Here is a 23,119-nt window from a genome sequence, read left to right as displayed (position 1 = left end):
TTGAATTAAAACTTAACATGTGAACCAAAGACTTTTAAATTATATTAATTTTCAAAAAAATTATCCCATCTCTTAGACACATGGTAAAAATAGGTCAATAAAATTGGTTTGACATACCCTTCCCAAAAAAAATTGACCGCCTAAGTAAACCCAATCAAAAAGATGTGTAAGGAGGTGGTGATCAACGTTTCAATGAGTGGAATAGGAGACATAAGGGGGTCAGTGCCGATTCTAATAGAAATCTATTTGAATCAGTTTGAAAAAGCCCTATAATTGATAGATTCAAGGAATGTGTCCCATAAATCTATTGTATTATCCTAGAATCGATCATATCAAATTGTTAAAAATCAAGATTGGTGATCACCAATTCCATTTTTATTTAGGGCGATTCTTAATACGATTCGTTGATTCTTGAAACTTTGATAGTGAAATAAAAAAATGCAGGGAGATTTGTTTTATAAGGATGAAGTCACTGATGGGAACTCGGGAGGAGAGTTCACAAGAATAAAGATAGAAATGGGATTAGATTTTGAGACATATGATAGAAGATTTTTTGTGCATCAAAACATTCCTTATGGCCTTGTAGTAAATAGTTAGATTAGATCACAATATTCTATCAACTTGGCTTAGCTTGCATTGTCAATTCAACAAGTCATTATTTGACCTAAGAAGTATAATTGAAGGGCCTTAGAAAGCAAGTAAGCAACTAATTAATCTCTTGCGAATCCGTCAATCCATTGAGTTTTAAAACAATAGTTGTAATTTTGTATTTCATTAAAACAAAATTTATTTGGTAGGATAAGAGTTCACAACTAAGCTGTTTGATTGGGATTTTTTTTTTGGGGAAGGGGGGCGGTTGGGGTTAGAATCTTTGATTTGAAATTTAAACTATATAAAAATAGGGTAAAGATATGATATAATATCAGGGTGTCAATTTCCATCTCGAATCAATTGGACTGACTGAAACAATTGGTTTAGTCAAATTTTTATTAATTTGGTTTTGATTTAATATCTATGAAACCGGAGGAAACCTAAATTAATTGAATCTGAAACTGATAAAAAGCAAAAAGTTTGTATTTTCATAAAAATAAAAAATTGAAATCGAACCAATAGTAGCCTGATTTATAAAACCAATTCAAATTGAATCGAAAATAAAACTGAATAACGGCTTAATGGTTTGATTGATTTCACCTATTATAAGCCTGAAATTGATTCAAACGGACCAAAATCGGATCACAACAGGTTCACTTCTGTAGGATTTGTTGTAGATTCGTGATGGGAACTAGTTGTATATATCATATTCTACATTGAATATGATATCTCTCCACTGTATGGCATAAAAAATATTATTATAAAATCTTAATCTATATTGTATGTGCACATGATTCTTGGTAGGGATCAATGGGAAAAAAAATTACAAATTCTCATGTGGAATTGGTCCAAATTTTTGGTCTTAAATTGGACTTGGTATCACAGTCGATTCAGTCACGTTTCATCAGTTCAACTCTGTTTTATTGCATTTATTGGTTGAAATTGAAACCAAACCGTTAAACTGATTCTGGTTCAGTTCTAGTTTTATTGGGTTCACTTAATGGGTATTTATCAATTCATTAATGGGTTGGTACGGTTTGATTTTGGTTTTTCATATATGTTGGCTTACGTCGATTTGATTCTACTAGTTTTAAAATTCAGAAACCGAACCGAGAAGCATTTGGTTCAATTTTTATACAAATTTAATCGGTCCGACCTTTCCAGGCTGAAATTTGACACCTCTAATTAACTCGGATCATTACAACCCAATCCGTGCTTAAAAGGATTCTGTGGGGTCCGGAGGTTTCACACTTGACCCATTATCGCACTTTACTCCCATCTGACGGTTGGCAGTGGTTCAAAAATGAGGACCAATGGTCATCAATTTGGGTTGTCAGGGGTTGAGAACTTGGAGATACGCCAAATCGGAATCAATTCTTTTTATGAAAATTACAAGAGTACTCTAATTTGGGTTCTTCAAATTACCTACCGACTCATTTGTTTAATTAAATTAACCAAAACAAAGATAAATATTACAAAATTATCCAAAATAATGTTTAATCGTTTGGACCTATCTTTTCAAGCATTTTTGCCGCTGTTTCCTTCTTCTTCCTACTCATTTTCCCCCTAAATCTCTCCTGTTGTTTTTTTGACAAATTTTTTATTTTCGGTTGATTTTATTCTTGTTTCCATTGTGTCTACTGAAGGTCTGAATTTATGTATCAGTGTTGTTTTCATTTTTTGATGGATATGTACAATTGCGATATTTGTTTCTTTTTTATTTCATGATCTAAGATTTTTTGTTTAGTTTCTCTCCAGCTCCATGCAATTTTAAGTTGAGAGATCGAATACTACTACAAAAAAATAAATTGTTAGATTGAAGATAGGGCATGAATAGAAAGATAAAAAAAAAAAAAAAAAAAGAATGATGAACAAAAACTATATTTGAAAACTCCATCAAAGAGTATGAAAGTGGTTAAAAAGGAGGGGAATATACGCACAAGAGTCAACAACTTAGATCTAATGCCCTGAAGTGCCTTGATACATATACTCATGTGTTGGGTTTCATGGCAAGGCGCTTCAGAGCGTTGGATCTGAACTATCGCCTCTTGCGCATGGTAGAGGAGTCGAATCCAAAAAGTAGAAGAGAGGGAGGTGGTGATTATAGGAAGAATGAAGTAAAGGGTAAAAATGTCTAAAAAAGAGAGATGACTATTTTAAGTAATTTTGTTAGGCCAATTTTTGTTTTGAGTATTTTGGATAAACAATCGGTGGGTAATTTGGTAAATCAAAACCCAATATTTAGAAATCTTGTGGGTTTTCCATTCTTTTTCTTGAAAAAAGAGGGCATATATGCAATTTCAGGGTACGAATAAGGGGCTTTAGGTAATATCTGAATGAGATCTGCAGCTTGTCGAAAGTCGTTTTCTAAGAGATCTCTGATAGCGAATTTTTTAATTTCCTTTTCAAAAAGCATTATAGTTTTGTGCGACCTCGCAGCTCGCGCAGAGATAACAAATCACTGTTTCCACTGTTAGTCAAAAACACCATTTCCTCCATCTCTTACTACTCTGCCATTAAAAGCAGAGGAAGAGAGAGAGAGAGAGAGAGTAAGAGAGCTCTNACACAACCAATTTACCCAAAGAAAAACCCTAAAATTGGTGGTCCAGAAAAACACTAAAATTGCTACCAATACCTGCTCTGTGATTACAATAGATGAAGAAGAAGGAGAAGAGGTTAGAATAGAAGAAATAGGTTAGAAGAGCTAAAGATGAAGAAGGAGAAGAAGGAGAAGAGGCGAAGTTACCTGCACTGGAGATTTCACAAGGGGCCGAGCTCCTCTTCACTATTCTCTCCTCTCTCTATGCGCGGAATCTGAGAACAATACCTGCTCTGTGATTACAATAGATGAAGCAGAAGTACTGAGAACCCATTTCGTTTCCGTTAATGTAACGTTAAAACAATGAACAACGATGAATATGCAAGCAAATAGATGGTGAGTTTGCAGCGGTGGTGGGCGAGCTTCGACTCCTCAGAGGAGTCATTGAGGGAAAAGGTTTTTTCCCAAATAAATGGTGATGAGTCGAACACAAATCAAGGGTTTCGAAACCTTCAGTTTTTCAGTTGGGAGAAACAGAGGCGGTTCTCCCCGAGCGGAAAAAGGACTTGCTAAAGGCGGTCATAGGGGGGAAAGAGGATTTTTAATCGTTCCAATAGTTTCCTTTTTTCTGAATCTTCTCGGATTATCATTAGAAGAGATTCAACAAAAAATCTAGGGTTTTGGTGAGGTGAGCATCAATGAGAGGAGGGTTTCAGAAGAGGTTAGAAGAGATGAAGGAGAAGAAGGAGAAGAGGCGGTTATCTGGAGATTTCAGCAGGGGGCGAGCTGGGTTCTCTCTTCTCTCCTCTCTCTATCACGGACCCAGAGAATTATCGGGAACGGGGGTTTCAATATCTATTACTTGAAACGAAACACCCCCGACAGAACAACCTCTTGGGTGTTTTGTCAAATCGAGGATTATTTGTTTTTTACTCACTTTCAGTTTCAAAAAAACTGAAATGATACATACACACACTAAACAGAAGATTTCGTTTTTTCGTTCTTTTAAAACCAAAAAACGACAGAAACATTTTTTATGAACAATACCAAACGGTGCCTAAGTGTAATATATCCTCAGTAATAGGAATGACTTCAATTGTTTGGGCTCCCCTCTTTGATCCCTTTAATCACCTCTAAGCGGTTTAATTCGATAACAAGACGATCGATTCTTGTTTTAATAGCAATAAGCATACCATTTTCAATTGCCCTTGCCTCAAGTTGTGAGATGTTGATTGAATTATCATAATAGATAAAACCTGTAATAAAGTTACCAGTATCATCTCTAATGATGACTTCGATAGAACTTCAAATATTCCTTGAACTAAGAGTAACAGCAGTGTTAAGCTTGAAAATATCATGACGTGGTTTTTTCCATTTAGTTGGATTTGCTGAACATTGTTTGGATGATCTGTAATTCTAAAACGAAGAAGTTGTTAAGGCTTCTTCAATTCTCGAATATGAGAAAGGGCACGCTCCATCACTTGCTGAAGAGATTCTTTGTTACATTTGAAGTTGAAGGAGTTCCTTGATTTCATGCTATAAGGGGATGGCATTAATGATCTTAAATGGATATCCTTTTATTATACTGACACTTGCATGAAAATTTTCTCTCAAGTAATTAAACCGGAAGTCTTGACGTATCACCACAATAGCAGTAACAATTAAGAAAATAATTGTATGGCTCCAATGTGAGAGATTGCCCCTTTTAAGTACTGTCATCATCACATTAAAGGTCTTATCAGGAAACAGAAAAAATCATCACATTAATTTTTTGTTTATTACCGAAGAGAATAGAAGAAAATAAATAAAAAGAAAAAAAAAATCTAGAGAAGAGAAGAAAATAATAAAAAAGATTTGAAATGGTAAGGAAAAATAAATGTACGCTTAGCTAACTAAAAAAGAATATTCTCTTGATTTGATTCAAGATATGCTAAGCATAAAGAGAATTTCTTAAATCAAGTTTATATGTTTTTTGTTTAATTTATTTTATTCTCTTAACTACCAAACACAGCCTAAAGGCAAAAGTTCTACAGCATAGAAGGTTGATTTGATAATTTTGTTTGGTACACATATAGCCAATGACTTGGATTTGTCATGTCTAACATATATTTAAAAGTCTCTTCTTGTCACATGTACTCAATTCTAATAATTTATCTTCTTTGATTAAGCATCCCCTCTGCACTTTATGCATCATCTCAGTAGTATTGAAATTTTCACTGTTTTATTTTACCACATGACAAACTCTATTTGAATTAAAACTTAACATGTGAACCAAAGACTTTTAAATTATATTAATTTTCAAAAAAATTATCCCATCTCTTAGACACATGGTAAAAATAGGTCAATAAAATTGGTTTGACATACCCTTCCCAAAAAAAATTGACCGCCTAAGTAAACCCAATCAAAAAGATGTGTAAGGAGGTGGTGATCAACGTTTCAATGAGTGGAATAGGAGACATAAGGGGGTCAGTGCCGATTCTAATAGAAATCTATTTGAATCAGTTTGAAAAAGCCCTATAATTGATAGATTCAAGGAATGTGTCCCATAAATCTATTGTATTATCCTAGAATCGATCATATCAAATTGTTAAAAATCAAGATTGGTGATCACCAATTCCATTTTTATTTAGGGCGATTCTTAATACGATTCGTTGATTCTTGAAACTTTGATAGTGAAATAAAAAAATGCAGGGAGATTTGTTTTATAAGGATGAAGTCACTGATGGGAACTCGGGAGGAGAGTTCACAAGAATAAAGATAGAAATGGGATTAGATTTTGAGACATATGATAGAAGATTTTTTGTGCATCAAAACATTCCTTATGGCCTTGTAGTAAATAGTTAGATTAGATCACAATATTCTATCAACTTGGCTTAGCTTGCATTGTCAATTCAACAAGTCATTATTTGACCTAAGAAGTATAATTGAAGGGCCTTAGAAAGCAAGTAAGCAACTAATTAATCTCTTGCGAATCCGTCAATCCATTGAGTTTTAAAACAATAGTTGTAATTTTGTATTTCATTAAAACAAAATTTATTTGGTAGGATAAGAGTTCACAACTAAGCTGTTTGATTGGGATTTTTTTTTTGGGGAAGGGGGGCGGTTGGGGTTAGAATCTTTGATTTGAAATTTAAACTATATAAAAATAGGGTAAAGATATGATATAATATCAGGGTGTCAATTTCCATCTCGAATCAATTGGACTGACTGAAACAATTGGTTTAGTCAAATTTTTATTAATTTGGTTTTGATTTAATATCTATGAAACCGGAGGAAACCTAAATTAATTGAATCTGAAACTGATAAAAAGCAAAAAGTTTGTATTTTCATAAAAATAAAAAATTGAAATCGAACCAATAGTAGCCTGATTTATAAAACCAATTCAAATTGAATCGAAAATAAAACTGAATAACGGCTTAATGGTTTGATTGATTTCACCTATTATAAGCCTGAAATTGATTCAAACTGACCAAAATCGGATCACAACAGGTTCACTCCTGTAGGATTTGTTGTAGATTCGTGATGGGAACTAGTTGTATATATCATATTCTACATTGAATATGATATCTCTCCACTGTATGGCATAAAAAATATTATTATAAAATCTTAATCTATATTGTATGTGCACATGATTCTTGGTAGGGATCAATGGGAAAAAAAATTACAAATTCTCATGTGGAATTGGTCCAAATTTTTGGTCTTAAATTGGACTTGGTATCACAGTCGATTCAGTCACGTTTCATCAGTTCAACTCTGTTTTATTGCATTTATTGGTTGAAATTGAAACCAAACCGTTAAACTGATTCTGGTTCAGTTCTAGTTTTATTGGGTTCACTTAATGGGTATTTATCAATTCATTAATGGGTTGGTACGGTTTGATTTTGGTTTTTCATATATGTTGGCTTACGTCGATTTGATTCTACTAGTTTTAAAATTCAGAAACCGAACCGAGAAGCATTTGGTTCAATTTTTATACAAATTTAATCGGTCCGACCTTTCCAGGCTGAAATTTGACACCTCTAATTAACTCGGATCATTACAACCCAATCCGTGCTTAAAAGGATTCTGTGGGGTCCGGAGGTTTCACACTTGACCCATTATCGCACTTTACTCCCATCTGACGGTTGGCAGTGGTTCAAAAATGAGGACCAATGGTCATCAATTTGGGTTGTCAGGGGTTGAGAACTTGGAGATACGCCAAATCGGAATCAATTCTTTTTATGAAAATTACAAGAGTACTCTAATTTGGGTTCTTCAAATTACCTACCGACTCATTTGTTTAATTAAATTAACCAAAACAAAGATAAATATTACAAAATTATCCAAAATAATGTTTAATCGTTTGGACCTATCTTTTCAAGCATTTTTGCCGCTGTTTCCTTCTTCTTCCTACTCATTTTCCCCCTAAATCTCTCATGTTGTTTTTTTGACAAATTTTTTATTTTCGGTTGATTTTATTCTTGTTTCCATTGTGTCTACTGAAGGTCTGAATTTATGTATCAGTGTTGTTTTCATTTTTTGATGGATATGTACAATTGCGATATTTGTTTCTTTTTTATTTCATGATCTAAGATTTTTTGTTTAGTTTCTCTCCAGCCCCATGCAATTTTAAGTTGAGAGATCGAATACTACTACAAAAAAATAAATTGTTAGATTGAAGATAGGGCATGAATAGAAAGATAAAAAAAAAAAAAAAAAAAAGGGAAGAATGAATGATGAACAAAAACTAGATTTGAAAACTCCATCGTATGAAAGTGGTTAGAAAGGAGGGGAATATATGCATAAGAGTCAACAACTTAGATCAATGCCCTGAAGTGCTTCGATACATATACTCATGTATTGGGTTTCATGGCAAGGCGCTTCAGAGCGTTGGATCTAAACTATCGCCTCTTGTGCATGGTAGAGGAGTCGAATCCAAAAACTAGAAGAGAGGGAGGTGGTGATTATATGAAAAACGAAGTAAAGGGTAAAAATGTCTAAAAAAGAGATACGACTATTTTAAGTAATTTTGTAAGGCCAATTTTTGTTTTGAGTATTTTGGATAAACAATCGGTGGGTAATTTGGTAAATCAAAACCCAATATTTAGAAATGTTGTAGATTTTTCACTCTTTTTCTTGAAAAAGGAGGGCATATATGCAATTTCAAAGGACGAATAAGGGGCTTTAGGTAATATCAGAATGAGATCTGCAGCTTGTCGAAAGTCGTTTTCTAAGAGATCTCTGATAGCGAATTTTTTAATTTCCTTTTCAAAAAGCATTATAGTTTTGTGCGACCTCGCAGCTCGCGCAGAGATAACAAATCACTGTTTCCACTGTTAGTCAAAAACACCATTTCCTCCATCTCTTACTACTCTGCCATTAAAAGCAGAGGAAGAGAGAGAGAGAGAGAGAGTAAGAGAGCTCTGCATTTCGCCAGTCATTAATTGTGGTCTTTCTCTTATTCTTTTGATTATGAAGATTACCAGGTAGTTCAGATAAGTCAATTAAGTTGGTGTGATTTGCAGGTTCTATAAAGGGTGTATCATCAAGGTGAGTCTTGAGGTCTGAACTGGTTTACAAGTTTTGATTGGGATCTTGAGATGGAAGCTGCAATATTTGAGCGTGAAGGAAGAAAGAAAGGAAGTTGAGAGTGTAGAGCTTATTAAGTAGCTGATCTAACCGCTGTTAAGGGAAGGAGGAGGATTTGTTCTTCTTGTAACTTTGGGGTGTGTGTGGGTTTGATGGATCCAAAGCTTGAGCTCTGGGTGAAAAAGTAGAGAAAAGCAGGGAGAAAGTAAAGAAAGAAGAGATTGAAAACATAGAAGAATTTGGAGGGAAAAAGGTAAAGCAGAAACAGAGTGTGTGATAATGGGCATAGATTATTTATGGAGAAGATTAGAATATAGAAAAGGGTAAAAGGAAGGAGGGATTTCTGGTTTTTGGGGATAGTAGCATATCTACAGATATCCAGAAATTTATTCAGTTGATTTGGAGAAGTGTTTTAAAAAGCAAATATCTCCATTAAAATAGAGTGGGATTTGTTCAAGATTTTGCGTGATACAGACGAACAATCACCACACAATGCACCTCAAAACAGGTAGGTATGTACATACAAAGACCCACACGCACATATACCTTACTCCCGTTCACACTGTCTTTCATTCTCTCTAACTCATTGTGTTCCTCTGTGTCTGTCAATCTCTCTCTTTGCTTCGCTGGTATTCGAGCTTAAACAAATCGATCTGGGTCAATCTCTGTTTTGTATTTCTGTTTTTAAATTGAAGAGACACAGTGAACGTGCTTTTCTTTGTCCAGATGTCTCAACTAAACCTCACCCTAGAAGAGGACAAGATTGGATATCTGTTTTTTTTTTTAATCCCTTGAAACCCAGAAACCAAAGAGAGAGGAGGAGAAGGGAAAAGAACCCATCGTCTGTTATTTCTTCTCTGAGATTTGTTACTATCCTTCTTTTGAGAGAAGAATTTAGTCTTGTGTAGAAGCTCTCTCTCATAGAGAAAAATGCACGCACACATAGAGGGAGAGAGAGAGGTGTTCAAAACTTCAAATCTCATGGGTTTCTTATTACTGCTGGCATAAGTTCTGATTTCTGGTTAACTTCCATGCTTGAAGTACACAACAATGTTACAATGATAGTGTTGTGTAGTATAGCTATGTTTAGTAATACTCTTGGTTTTCTTTCTATTGCAGGGGAAAAAAATTAAATAGGCTTTTCAAATCCTGCAGCACTCCTGGAGGAAAGCTTTAGGTTTTGGGTAGTGGGGTTTTTTTAGGCTCTTTTAGCTGAGAGATGAAGTGGGGAGAAGGAGAAAAAGAGGAAGAAAGAACAGTACAGCAAGTGGAAGCAGTGGATTTTGTTTGTTAATGGGTCACAAAGATGAGAGCCACCACACGGTGGCAGTCAAGTTGAACGAGCAGAGGCCAAAGGACTGGATTCAGGCTCACAGAACATGGCATCCGAAGCTCCTCTTGTTATGGGTGTGTTTGCTAGGTATTATCTGCTATCGTATTATCTACACCTATTTGGACCTTAACGCTCTAGCGAGAAGGGAGGAGGTTCTGGTAACTATGTGTGATCAGCGGGCCAGGATGCTTCAGGATCAATTCAATGTTAGCGTCAATCATGTGCATGCTCTTGCGATTCTGGTCTCCACATTCCATTACTACAAAAACCCTTCTGCCATTGATAAGGTTTTCTTCGTCTTCTCATCTGTTTTTGTCTTTCATGGTTACTGAACCTTTTCGTTACCAGTCTGGACTGTTTTCCTCTTTTCTTTCTTCATTATTCCTTTATAATCTGGGTTTTGGTTTTGAATGCAGGAGACTTTTTCTAGATACACTGGTGGGACAGCTTTTGAGCGGCCATTGCTGAATGGGGTAGCATATGCACAAAGAGTTATGCATTCAGAGAGGGAGGAATTTGAGAAACAGCAGTGCTGGACAATTAAGACGATGGAAAGGGGGCCATCGCCAATGCGCGAGGAATATGCCCCTGTGATATTCACACAGGAAACTGTTTCCTACCTTGAATCCATTGATATGATGTCTGGAGAGGTAGATTTTGTTACTCCAGTTATCAATTTCATCTTCGGTGTTGCATCCCAAGGCTGTTTTGTGATTCACTGACCAATTTGTTTACTTCTAATTGATAATATAGGAGGACAGAGAAAACATTTTGAGGGCTAGAGCAACGGGGAAAGCTGTTCTTACAAGCCCTTTTCAGCTTCTGGATTCTCATCATCTGGGTGTTGTCTTGACCTTCCCTGTGTACCGTGCCAATGTTCTTTCTGATGCAACTGTTGAAGAACGCATTGTAGCAACTGCTGGGTAAGTATTGAAGCTTTCCATTCTTGTGCAATATCTTTTTTATTCTGAAGTTTGTCTTGAACTTTTGGGTTCTGTTTTAAAGTTCGGTCATAAATTTTATGTAGTCAAATAATGAGACAAGAGTTCATGATGGCGTTATATTTGCCAACGAGAAAGGTAAACTAACTGACAATGAAAATTTAGAGCTGAAATGACCTTGTACAATGTCAAGTTCACTGCTAGAGCTTGTCTGAGAAGAATCTGAAAACCATATGCATGTGATTATTTGGTTGGCCTGGGAAAATTATGGGAGATGGAAAAGTGTTTAGGCTACATGTTTCAAGTGAAGGGTACAAGGAGACACTGTTCACTACACTGGGAAAATCTCAAAAATCCGATCCATTTTGGAGTGGGTGAGTTGCGAAGTAAAAGTCCATTTCAGGGAAGGCTCGTGGATCAAAGTCAAACACCTTTGGTTCCTCCGTTCATTGGCAATATCTGACTTCCTCTCACCTTGTCCTCCCACCCCAGCCCCGACAACCAAACACGGCATACAGAAGCTGCAATCTTAGTCAATCTACTGATATGTCTATATATGCATGGTCTCCGTCCTTTGAAGTCTCTTTCTCAGTAGTTCTGCTAAGTGTTTGTGCAGCCACACTATTTTTTTATGGTTGCTCATAAGGCATGCATAAACTAATTAACTGATTACCAATTCCTTTCAACAGGTATCATTCAATGAAATACTTGTGTGCAGAATTAGGATTTAAAGTTGTAAAAATTGGAAATGCTGCTTTCATCCATTATTATCGACTAACTGCCATTGAACAGCAATCAGAATGAAGAACAAGGAAATAATGGTAATCAACATGGCAAGTCATGATGTAAATGATGGATAAATTCGATTTATTGACATATTTTGAATTTAGATGAGAACAAATAAGTTATCATCCCATCCAAGTCTTTAAAAGGAGACTAATGAGTTTAAATTCACTAAACAAAATATCCCAACCCATAAATAGGACTGAAGAAGAAATTACAGCAACAAGGGTGAAACTGTAGGCAAGGGACCAGGGCTCAGATCAAGCCCAAATTCTGGTCAAAGGGGTAGTTAGATGAAGAATATTACCATAAATTTGGTGATGATCCGTCGATAGCTGTAACGGGTAGACCAAAAATGGGAAGTATTAAACAGATATATAGTGACAACCGAAAACAAACAATCCATTGGGCAGATCGATACCTAAGTTGATCATAGGGCTTCGTCAAAGGAGATAGACATCCAAATATCACAGCAAGTTGATTGCTAGATTAAGAGATATGATGATTGGACTGAAACTAGTAACTTACTACCTGTAGCAGATCCAGCCATTGGATGTGACTGAAATTGAGGTCGATGGTAGGGCACTAACATTGGAGATATCACCATAGGTCTGCAATTAGAAAATAGAAACTTAGACTGATTTGGAAACTTGCGGACTTGAGAAGATCTAACCGTTAAAGGAGGCTGATGTTCAGGTCAATGGAAAGTCTCAAAGGGAGGACTACACCCTCAAAACAATAGTTTATGACTTTATTCTGATGGCCAGAATATAAGTTGTTGAGGAATAAAGATCTGCTGTAATATAACACCACAGAATAAGTGCCGCAGATCAGAGAAGCTGCAACAGTGTCTTCATCCTGTATTAGCTTGCTAATATCAACACTTTTAACTTCATGAACAGAAAGTAAGCTGTGATAAGTATCAAACATTTCACAGAACAAGGTTGCAGGAGCAATAAAATAGAAGCAAAGGGAAGAAGAAGGAAAAGAGAAGAGGGAAGAATATAGGGGGATATGTCCAAGGCCTCTCACCTGTGGCCTTGGTCAGTCTCTCACAAACCACTATGGCATCTCACCACTTCAGTGGCTCTCACAAAAATTAGGGTACAAAGCCAAAGCAAATTTCATTCAATAAATTGTGGGGGTGGTCTCTTAAGGGCCTTACATAATACAGAGAGCAATCTTGCTTCTAAGAAAGGGATCGAACATAAATAGAATATGAATAAAATAAGACAACTTAGGTAGTAACTATCCTATTACTACAAAATAATCAAAATAGAAACTGATTACATGTAGTGAACCATTAGATAACAAAGTATAAACTACCAAAACTAGACTCCACTTATTCTGGTTTTTAGTGAACCAGTAACACCCAGACCAACGCTGGTCTGGCCTAAACCAAAAGAGGTTCGGTTGAAGAACCGGTGGCCTATTGAAGGGCCTGGTTCTTCTTTTTCTTGCAGCTATACTGTTTGGAGTATGGCTTGTCTATATCAGAGACATTTGTAATATTGAAATTATTTCTCATTTGCAGCAATTCAAATTCTACCATGTTTTCAACTCAGTTTTGGTATTCGATCATTTGATGTTAATTTAATGGCCTCAAACCCAATAATCTGCACAAAGCATGTTGTTGGAATTGCTTGTCACTATTGAAGCCAAAAATGTCCTCAAATCGGAAATGAGTGAGATGTGTGAAACATGGATGGCTGCTGACGTGGTGTTAAAAATAACTTAACCAAGCCTTATTGCAACTAAATGGGTAAGCTATTTGAATCCTATTTTGCCATTGTCAACCTGATGCACCAAGCATCCGTTTCCCTTGATTAGATTTAGATCTGGAAATACAAAAGCACTGTCAGAATAATGCCATTGTCAGACATGAACCCACACAATGTGTTGACATGGACACATCCATACATGCACAGCCAGACAGTACTCTCTCTCTCACTCTCTGCCTTTCCAGGTTTTTATCTTGCATGCTGACTCCCATTGGGGTCATGCCCTGTGTATCATAGACAAGGACCATTTTCACGCTTGTGATTCTACGCTAGGCTTTGTCAGTTGTACTATGGTACATTTAGTATTGATGATATTTTGTGAAGAAGTGTGGGTAGTGTGGTTCATTGTGATATCATTATGATTGCGAAGCTGAGATTTAAACCATTCAGGTAGATCTACAACTGTTCCCAGATAACTGTTTTTAGTATTCAAAATTTTTATTTGATTGTTCAAGTATCCAGGTTGGAAGCACAAATATGAGTGCATAATTGCTCCACTGGTTTCAAGTTCATGTAATAGTTCCAGTTGATATTTGTGGTACTGATGTGTACCAATAAATGGCAGCTATGTAGGTGGATCCTTTGATGTTGAATCTCTTGTGGAGAATTTGCTCGGGCAACTTGCTGGGAAGGAGGCAATTGTAGTAAACGTATATGATGTCACTAACTCTTCTGATCCCCTCATCATGTATGGACCTCAACATCCTGTTGGTGACATGTCCCTCTGGCATATCAGCATGCTTGATTTTGGGGATCCATTCAGGAAGCACATGATGAGATGTAGGTGAGTGCACTCAGTTTGATCTCTGCTACACAGTCATGCCCACTTGTAATGGCAACAATGCTTTTGATACTAATTATTTGTGATCTTAAGCAGATACCTGCAGAAGCGCCCCCCTTCATGGACAGCTATTGCAACCTCATTGTTTAGCTTTGTGATTGGCGTATTGTTAGGATATATCTTCTATGGAGCAGCAGTGCGCATTGTGAAAGTTGAGGACGACTTCCTTAAAATGATAAAACTGAAAGCCCAAGCGGAAGCTGCTGATGTTGCCAAATCTCAGGTCCCAATGTCCCATCTAAAGCCCATCTGAAGCATATTTTGATCTTTATCTCTAATTCATTCATCTTGGTCTGAGTCTTGGATGTAATCTTAATGCAGTTTCTAGCAACTGTTTCTCATGAGATCAGAACACCCATGAATGGTGTCCTTGGTATGTTGAAGAACCTCAATAAAGTATTGAATCAATTTTTTCATGTTTTGATTCAGTTAAGTAGGATGTTCCTTAATTTAGTTGTCTGTGTTTAGTGGGTGAGGTTGTTTTCTATGTCTGGGGATTGAACAATTTCATGGTCTTTTACCCAGGAAGGTGTTTATTGTTCTTCTGGTTGCAGGAATGCTTGGTCTACTTCTAGATACAAATCTAGATTCATCCCAAAGGGAATACGCTCAAACTGCTCAAGCCTGTGGGAAAGCACTGATAACACTAATAAATGAAGTGCTTGATCGAGCAAAAATTGAAGCTGGAAAGTTAGAGTTAGAGGCTATACCCTTCAACCTTCGATCCATACTAGATGAAGTTATCTCCTTATTTTCTGTGAAGACTAGGCGCAAGGGAATTGAGGTTAGCCCATCTCATGCTGCAATTTTTTAATATGCATGCATCTTTTAGTTGTGAGGCTTGGAATGATCAGTCTGCATTCACATATGGGGCCTCAAAACTGCTTATTTCAGGTTGCATTTTACATTTTACTTTGGCCATGTGATAGTTTGGCATGTTTCTTTTCAATGTCAGAATTTCTGATATCCATGGCTTGTATCCTCTATTCTGTGCATTTGTATATTCTCTGACATTCCTTTTTTGTGTCGCATTATCAATTTCGGGGAATTGAAGCTTGCCGTGCTTGTCTCTGATAAAATTCCTGAAATCCTTGTCGGTGACCCAGGGAGAATCCGGCAGATAATTACAAATTTAGTTGGCAACTCGGTTAAAGTAAGTTGTTTATCAAAGTGTTGACGAGACACTATCAACTTTGGTTATTTGTATTGTATACTTCTTTTATAAATGTAAATCCAAGGTCTTGGTCTTTCAGGTTATAAATGCATTTTTTAATAAGAAAGACCTCTACCTTTTTTAGTTATTACAATGGCTGTGCTGTGCATGTGCTTAAATAATCTAGAGCCGGTAAGCTAATTTATCATCAATTTATTTATGTATTTAACACTTTGTGCATATCTATGTACTATTGTATTGATAGTTTACGGAGAGCGGTCACATATTTGTACAAGTACATCTAGCTGGACATACAAATTCTGTAATTGATGAAAAAACTGAAGCATGGTCTAAGAGAGGATCAGATGGAGTGGAATTTATTCCATGTGGCGGCGGTCAGTTCAATACCTTGAGTGGTTGTGAAGCAGCTGATGGTCGGAACAACTGGGAAAGTTTTAAGCTTCTTATTGGAGGCGAGGAGGTGTGCTCTGATCCTTTAGATAACTGGATGGCCACTGATGATGCTTCTGAGAACGTGACTTTGGTTGTATCTGTTGAGGACACAGGGATTGGGATCCCACTACTCGCACAAGGTCGGGTTTTCTTGCCCTTTATGCAGGCAGACAGTTCAACCTCGCGGAACTATGGTGGAACTGGAATTGGCTTGAGCATCAGTAAGTGTCTGGTTGAGCTGATGGGTGGGAAGATACATTTTATCAGCCGGCCCCACATTGGAAGCACATTCATATTCACTGCTGTCCTGAGAAGATGTGAGAAGAATGCAAGTACTGATCTGCAAAGGTCTCTTTCTGAGGCTCTGCCTATTGGTTTCAGAGGGATGAAAGCAATTATAGTTGATGGAAAACCAGTCAGAGCAGCTGTAACGAAGTACCATCTAGAGAGACTTGGTATCCTGGTAGAAGTTGCTAGTAGTATTGAGAAGGTGGTTGGTCCAGTACCTCGATCAAATGGTTATTCAAGATCTGGGTAAGCTTTTCTTCTTGCTGACTCAGGTTCGACTCTTTTTTATTTTGTGTTTTGAAATTTCAATTGATCGTCTATACAATCATTTAGCCACTGGCTTACCACTTATGCCATTCATCCCAATGCAACATGCGCAAGACCAGACTAAGTATCCTTGTTATTCAATGAGTGTGCATACTTATCTTCTCCAAAGTCATACACTTGATTGTGGTCAGTTTGAGTTAGACATATCCATAAATGCCTTTTCTGGTCCAAAAATTGAATTCATCTAGCAGTTTAACCAACTAGGACTGCAAACTGCAAATAAACAACAATTAACAATTCCGCTTCTCTCCATTTTATCTTTTCCCATTGCATTTGTTGTTCTCGAAGTTTTTGTTTTCTCTTTACATAAGTGAAGATAATTTTAATCTGGTGCTTAGTTGAATTACTTTATTTACATTTCAGAGATGATAAGCTTCTGGACATGATTCTGGTTGAAAAGGATTCCTGGATTTCTGGTGGGGATGCTGGCATGCCTGTATGTTTAATGGACATACAGAATGGCCGCATGGTTGATTTTCCTAAGATGATGCTTCTCGCCACATCTATTAGTGCTGCTGAATTTGATAAAGCAAAGGCTGCAGGTTTTGCTGATACTGTCATCATGAAACCTTTGAGAGCAAGTATGATAGCAGCATGCCTTCAGCAGGTACTGGGGGTGGGCAACAAGAAGCGAAAAGGGAAAGAAATGTCCAATGAATCTACTTTCCTTCGTAAATTGCTACAGGGGAAGAATATATTGGTGGTTGATGACAACAGGGTGAATCGCAGAGTTGCTGCTGGTGCACTTGAGAAGTTTGGGGCTAAGGTGGAGTGTGCTGAAAGCGGAAAAGCTGCTCTTAACCTGCTTACAGTGCCGCACAAATTTGATGCTTGCTTCATGGACATTCAGATGCCAGAAATGGATGGGTATGTATGTTGAATAGAACTCTCTCAAGATTGATTTCAAAATGCAACTCTTGAGATTAATTTTAAAATATGATGCATCTTACCGAGAATTGTTTTTGGTCTGTTTAACAGCTCCATTTTTGCACTGCATTGAAGTGCTTAAAGTGACTATGATTGCTGTTCCACTTGGTTCCTCCCACCCCCATCTGCTTTATTTTCAGGAAAACTGAAGGAATTTGAGGGATTAGTAGAAATTAGACAAAAAAATGGAGAATAAACATCACAGGCCAAATTTTTTAAAAAGTTGACGAAACCCTTCGACGGAAACATTTTATTTATCCTCATGTTTGCAACATTATAGCTGGTGCCAGCCATTATTGTGCAACAGAGAACAAACTCCTTCCAAGGTGGCGAGGTTCCACCCTTGATTTGCCTCCTAGTGCTGACCATGTTAGGCAATAGAGTGTAGACCTCCTTGCATTCTTGAGAGCTGAAGTGAACTTGATTTATTGGGTTTAGGTCACTGGCCCAAGCCCTAACAAGCTGCAGAAGTTGGCATACTTGAAATCTGAAAGTAATAGAAGATGGATTAGTAGAGAATCTTGTTTTAGGAAACCAGTGATGTGGGTGCTGCCCAAATCTGAGGAGTTCTGTGGTGATGCCAAGACAGCTGTCATAACTTTGAGGCAGCAGAATATTTGGGGACTCTGGAGCATGGGAGGGCTATTGTGCCCTACCAGATGGTAGGGAAGATAGTGGCGGAGCTGTATGTGAGGTTAAGGAGCAGGTAGTGCCATCACAGTTGGGATCAGGATCTTGAACTCTTACAATAAGCAATGCTGCTGCAGGGCTGTGATATACACTGTTTTGATCTGCTTGAACATGAAAGGATATTTGCACGAGTCTGGGGAAGCAGTTGTTGAGCACTTGGTGAACAAACTAATCCTCCAGAAAACACCTGTTGACTATTGAGTTCAACTCTCCAGCTATGGTGATGGTTTTTAAAACTGGACTGGGCATCAAACTGAAAAGAATCTGATTGCGATTCAATCTGGTCAACTGTGGTCTTGAAAAACTCATAAAACACTAGAGACAAAATTCTGAAGAAAAAAAAATTTCAAATGGGATCTGGAGATTTTTCTCAGCTCATGGAAAAACCATCTGAACTGCCCGTTTGATTCAGTTGTTAGCCCTAGGCATTTCGATGTCTGGAGTCTCTGGACCAAACTGAGAAGTGTCCAGTTCCAGTCGATCAGAGTTCAAATTTCCCTATCTGCTCCAGTTTTCAAATTATGGGTGCTCCGTGCTCGTAAGCCTATCTGTTGATTACACTGTCTTGCCCCCCAACATTGAGGCTCCAAGCAATGAGGATGTTGTGAATATTGGAGTTGCTGAGCTTGCCAATGTAAAGACTTCCAGGATTTGGTCATGTTTGCCCCAGTAAAGTTTATCCAAGTTTAATCCAGAAGCTTTACATACAAGGTGTTGATTGTGCGGGCAATAACACTAGACTTTATGGGGATGGACTTGTTGCTACTCCTACAGACATACTTCATGCAATATTTATTCCTTTTCTCTCTTTTTCATTTCTTCTGCATTGTTTAATAAAAAAAATCCATCTTTAAAAAGTGATAGGTGATTTAAGCATTCCTTCACTTATCATTGCCTTAGCCAGACAGAAAGTACTACTGCCCACAGATAATAAAGATTGCTTCTGATTGTTAGGATACTACAAAATTCAAGTGTGAAATTTCTGTTACATGGATGTTATTATCTACTAAAATATATGATAGGAAAAATTTCACCACTTTTAAGCAAATAGCTTCCATTTCTGGAATTAGAAGTCATGCATCTTGCTGGTAGTATTTCCTTACACAGCAATAACATGCATCAGGCTTTCATGCTATTCCTGTTGTGATAAGCAACTAGGCCATGATATATTTCCAATTTCTTGCTGTTTCAAAATTCCGGGACATGGCTACACACTAGCTACCATTTTGCCACATGGACATGATGATTTGGCATTCTGATAATTGGATTGATGGATGTAGGAAATGCCATGTGGCAGAGTTGGATGGGCATGATGTGTTTAAGGACCCCACACCCATCTCATTGGTAACTTTCAGCCTGAAACAAGCACAGGAAGTGGCTAAAATCAAGTTTTAAAGTTTCATAACTACAAGAATGCTGGTATTTTTCATTTATTGTATGCAAAGCTTATGTATTTTCAAAAGAAAAAATGTAAAAGCGTGGACTAACTGAAAAGCATGCTTGGTTTGGGAAATATGTTGAGTTCATAAAATATAAAGATTTTAATATGAGTGAGGGAATATATTCGTTTATACATATATATATATATATATATATATATTAATTATTGGGCATGTATGTTCATATTGTGTGGTAATACAATTATGCATATAGTTGCATCTAAAATATACTGGTAATTTTGTCTTTATTTATTTATTTATTTTTCACTACATATTATAAGCTAGCAATACGCAGACAAACTTCTTAGTTCCTGTATTTATTTATTTTACCGATCTTTAGTTAAATATTTGACATCAGAATAAATTATACCCAAACCATTTCGTACTGAAATTTTTCCACACAGTGAACTGCTAAATTTTTTTACTTTTGAGTGTCCAATGGGTTATATAGGCCAGCTTAATATTTTTGGGTTTACTATTGTGATGGGCGGATTCTATAAGCCCAAATATTAGGGATTTAAGTCTTATATGGGATTAAGTAGTTAGTTTCTATTTTGTAAAGTTCTAGAAAAGCTTCTTGAAGAGACTTAAGTTGTAAGCGATTCTCCCTACCATACACCACCCCCGCCAACCCACACCCACCCCCACCTCCCCAAAAAAAAAAAAAAAAAAAAAAAAAAAAAATGAGAAAGAGAAGAAGAAAAAGAAGAGTAGGGTATCTTATCCACTATCAGTGATTTTTGACAAAAACTATAGCTCTTCGCTGTGATATTCTCTGAGATGCAGTTTGCTCTTGTGAGATGCAATAGCAACCTTGGTGGGAGGCCAAGTAGACTGGTGAGATGCTGGTCGAATTGTAGGTGGGAGACCTGTTCATATCCCTTGTTTTCTGTATCTTCTTTTTCTTCCTTCACCTAAGGTCATATTTTGATTAGTTCTCCATCTTGTGCATTCAAATTATTAATCTGTTTAACCTTTGAACTGCTGTTCTGATTCATAACTGTTTTCATTGTTCCTCTTAGTTTTGACCTGGATTTCTGATAACCGACCCACCAAATCCGAAGGAGATAACCATCCAGCTCATCCAAATCTCCTCATTTGAATTTGAAAATCAAATTTCAAGTTCAGATACTCCAGAAATATCTATATATACTCAGCCAATACAGCAGATACAGCCTTCGTTTAGTCTATCCTGTCCCTGTTTGTAGGCAGTCAACCGTCTGGTCTTGAGTGCTGTTACAGCACTATTGTCTCCCTTTACTTCTATTTACAGAAAGTTACAAAATCTGATTACTATATAATTCGGTTGCTAAATCTGTTGTGAGTTTCTAATATGGTTTTCACTTGCTATTTCTTGAGTGCTGTTACAGCACTTATTATCTCAGTTTCTAATTTCACCAATTTTCTAATTTGGTATTCTTTTGATTTCTCCGAGACTGGCCGTTAGATTCTTATCATATTATGGAGTTTTATTCAACTTCTTTAAGGCACACTTGACCAGAAAACGAGCCTGACCAGAGTTGTGGATCTTAAGATATTAATTTTCCCCCATTTTGATCTTTTATTGATGTTCTGCAATCCTGCCTTTGGGAAGAATCTGAAACCTGCTGTGAGGTTAATTCAGATTTCATTAAGTTAAAAGTATAGTTCTTTGTTGCAAATCTTCTTGAGTTGGAATTAGCTATTAATCAAGATAATGAAATGTTAGTACCCATCTATATGCTGCCATTTGTTAATGGTGGTCAAGTTTGCTTGTTTACTGGATTTGATTTCTGAAAATGTGGCACATCTGTCCTCATTATCTATTTCTTTCGTAGTTCTGGGATGTCCTTCACTGTTCTGTTACTTTCATATTGATTTATCTGCAAGTATCTCACTTGTTAGCTCATAGTGCCTTAACTTCGTGTGGAATACAAACCCGTCTATATGCCATTCTGTTTCCAAGTGTGGTCTGAAAATGTTAACATGTTTTGTCATGCTTTTTTCTTGATAGATAGGCCCCCAAGTAGAGTTGAACTCTTGACCTCTTTACCGCGAGGAGTTGGTTTTTGCCAACTGAGGTACCCCTTTGGGTCTTTTGTCATACTCCAACAACTATGGAAAAAGTGATTGTTCTAACCCGAGTTCTTTTCTCCACCTGGCTTCCCCCTGCTGGACTCTTTCGTTGTAGTGTATTTTGTTTGTAGTCATCTCTCGCTTTGACCGTGCTATCTTACTTCTCTGAGGAATTCTCATGCACTTTTTGATAAAATATCAATGACACTTCCGACCTGTTGACTGGAAAATTTTGTTATCTATGGAAGAATGGTAGTCGGTTGCAGACACCACAGTGGTGAATGATAATCTCCAGCAACGATTAGAGTTTTATCACTATTGTAAAGATCTAAATTATTGTGAAAGGATATGTGTCTTGTCAATGATGTTGTCCCATATATTTCTTTGCATATAATTGTCACATAACATGCCTATAATTAGATCTGTGCAAGAAGATTTTTGTATACTGCTTTCTCCCTGTAATGGTTATTTTTGAAGGATAATTTAAGTTCTCTACCTGCAGGTTTGAAGCAACCCGCCTAATCAGGCTCATGGAGAGAAAAACGAATGAGGTGATGAAAAATGGAGGAAACTGCTTTGAAGATTCAGCAACCAAGAGGGAGTTGCACATGCCTATATTGGCCATGACAGCTGATGTAATTCATGCCACATATGAGAAATGTGTGAATTGTGGGATGGATGGTTATGTGTCAAAGCCCTTTGAGGAGGAAAATCTCTATCAGGCAGTGGCCAAGTTCTTTGAAACCAAGCCCATCGCAGACTCCTGACAAGATCCTCTTTACCATGAATTAGGTGTACCCAACTCAGCAGACTGGGGATTGTAGAACCAAGCAAGACGCTTGCCTCAAACAGTATGCTACCATTTCCCATTTTTTCTAGCATTGCATTGCTAGCATCATTTGATTATGGTGAGAGTTGTTATCTGTCAGGGGAGGGGATTTCTTTGGCTAGATTTGTACAATAGATCAGGTAATTATTTATAACCAACTCCATTAACTTCACCACTGTCTTGGGTATATGTATACTACAATTGTACCTCCATCCCTTCTATATGTAAAGATCTCTAGTGGGTGAGAGGGCCAAGTTACTTGTTTTTGGGTGTTTGGAAGGGGGACATGTAATGCTGTGGGTTTCCTGTGTTCCATAAAAGGTGTATATTTGATACTCTTCTATATGAAATCAAGCTATTTCTCCTTCTGAGTAGCCCACCAAGACATAGCTTGACTTTTATAACACCCCCTCTTTTTTAATAGAGGTTTTTGTTTCCCTCATGATATCTGTTATATTGATGCTTTATGAGCACTCCTAGAACTGATCTACATCCAGAAGAGAATTGCCGTTGATGATAATCAAGTTGTATCCTCCACAGAACACAATTGCTTTCTACCCAGAGTACCTGAAGGTAGTAAC

At 37.0% G+C, this 23,119-nt stretch overlaps 1 protein-coding gene across 3 annotated transcripts; it reads left to right on the top strand.

The window, feature by feature from the left end:
• Positions 1-8,397: 8,397 nt before the first annotated feature.
• Positions 8,398-22,906, top strand: LOC122079072 (histidine kinase 4-like). Of its 3 annotated transcripts, none has more exons than XM_042645316.1 (12): positions 8,398-8,951; positions 9,818-10,318; positions 10,448-10,681; positions 10,785-10,954; positions 14,102-14,320; positions 14,414-14,600; positions 14,699-14,750; positions 14,932-15,161; positions 15,432-15,530; positions 15,796-16,517; positions 16,962-17,465; positions 22,212-22,906. In XM_042645316.1, the coding sequence occupies exons 2-12, from the start codon at positions 9,992-9,994 to the stop codon at positions 22,474-22,476; spliced, it is 3,009 nt and encodes a 1,002-aa protein (XP_042501250.1). In that variant the 5' UTR covers positions 8,398-8,951; positions 9,818-9,991; the 3' UTR covers positions 22,477-22,906. The 3 variants fall into 3 exon arrangements, with proteins under 3 accessions (XP_042501250.1, XP_042501249.1, XP_042501248.1); XM_042645315.1 differs by having other exon boundaries at positions 8,398-9,206; XM_042645314.1 differs by having other exon boundaries at positions 8,398-9,210.
• The last annotated feature ends 213 nt before the right edge of the window (positions 22,907-23,119 follow it).

The sequence above is a fragment of the Macadamia integrifolia genome, chromosome 5 (genome assembly GCF_013358625.1).
Source record: "Macadamia integrifolia cultivar HAES 741 chromosome 5, SCU_Mint_v3, whole genome shotgun sequence".
Lineage (NCBI taxonomy): Eukaryota > Viridiplantae > Streptophyta > Magnoliopsida > Proteales > Proteaceae > Macadamia > Macadamia integrifolia.
The sequence above is the reverse complement of the archived record's forward strand: the minus strand, read 5'-3'. Positions and strand labels throughout refer to the sequence as shown.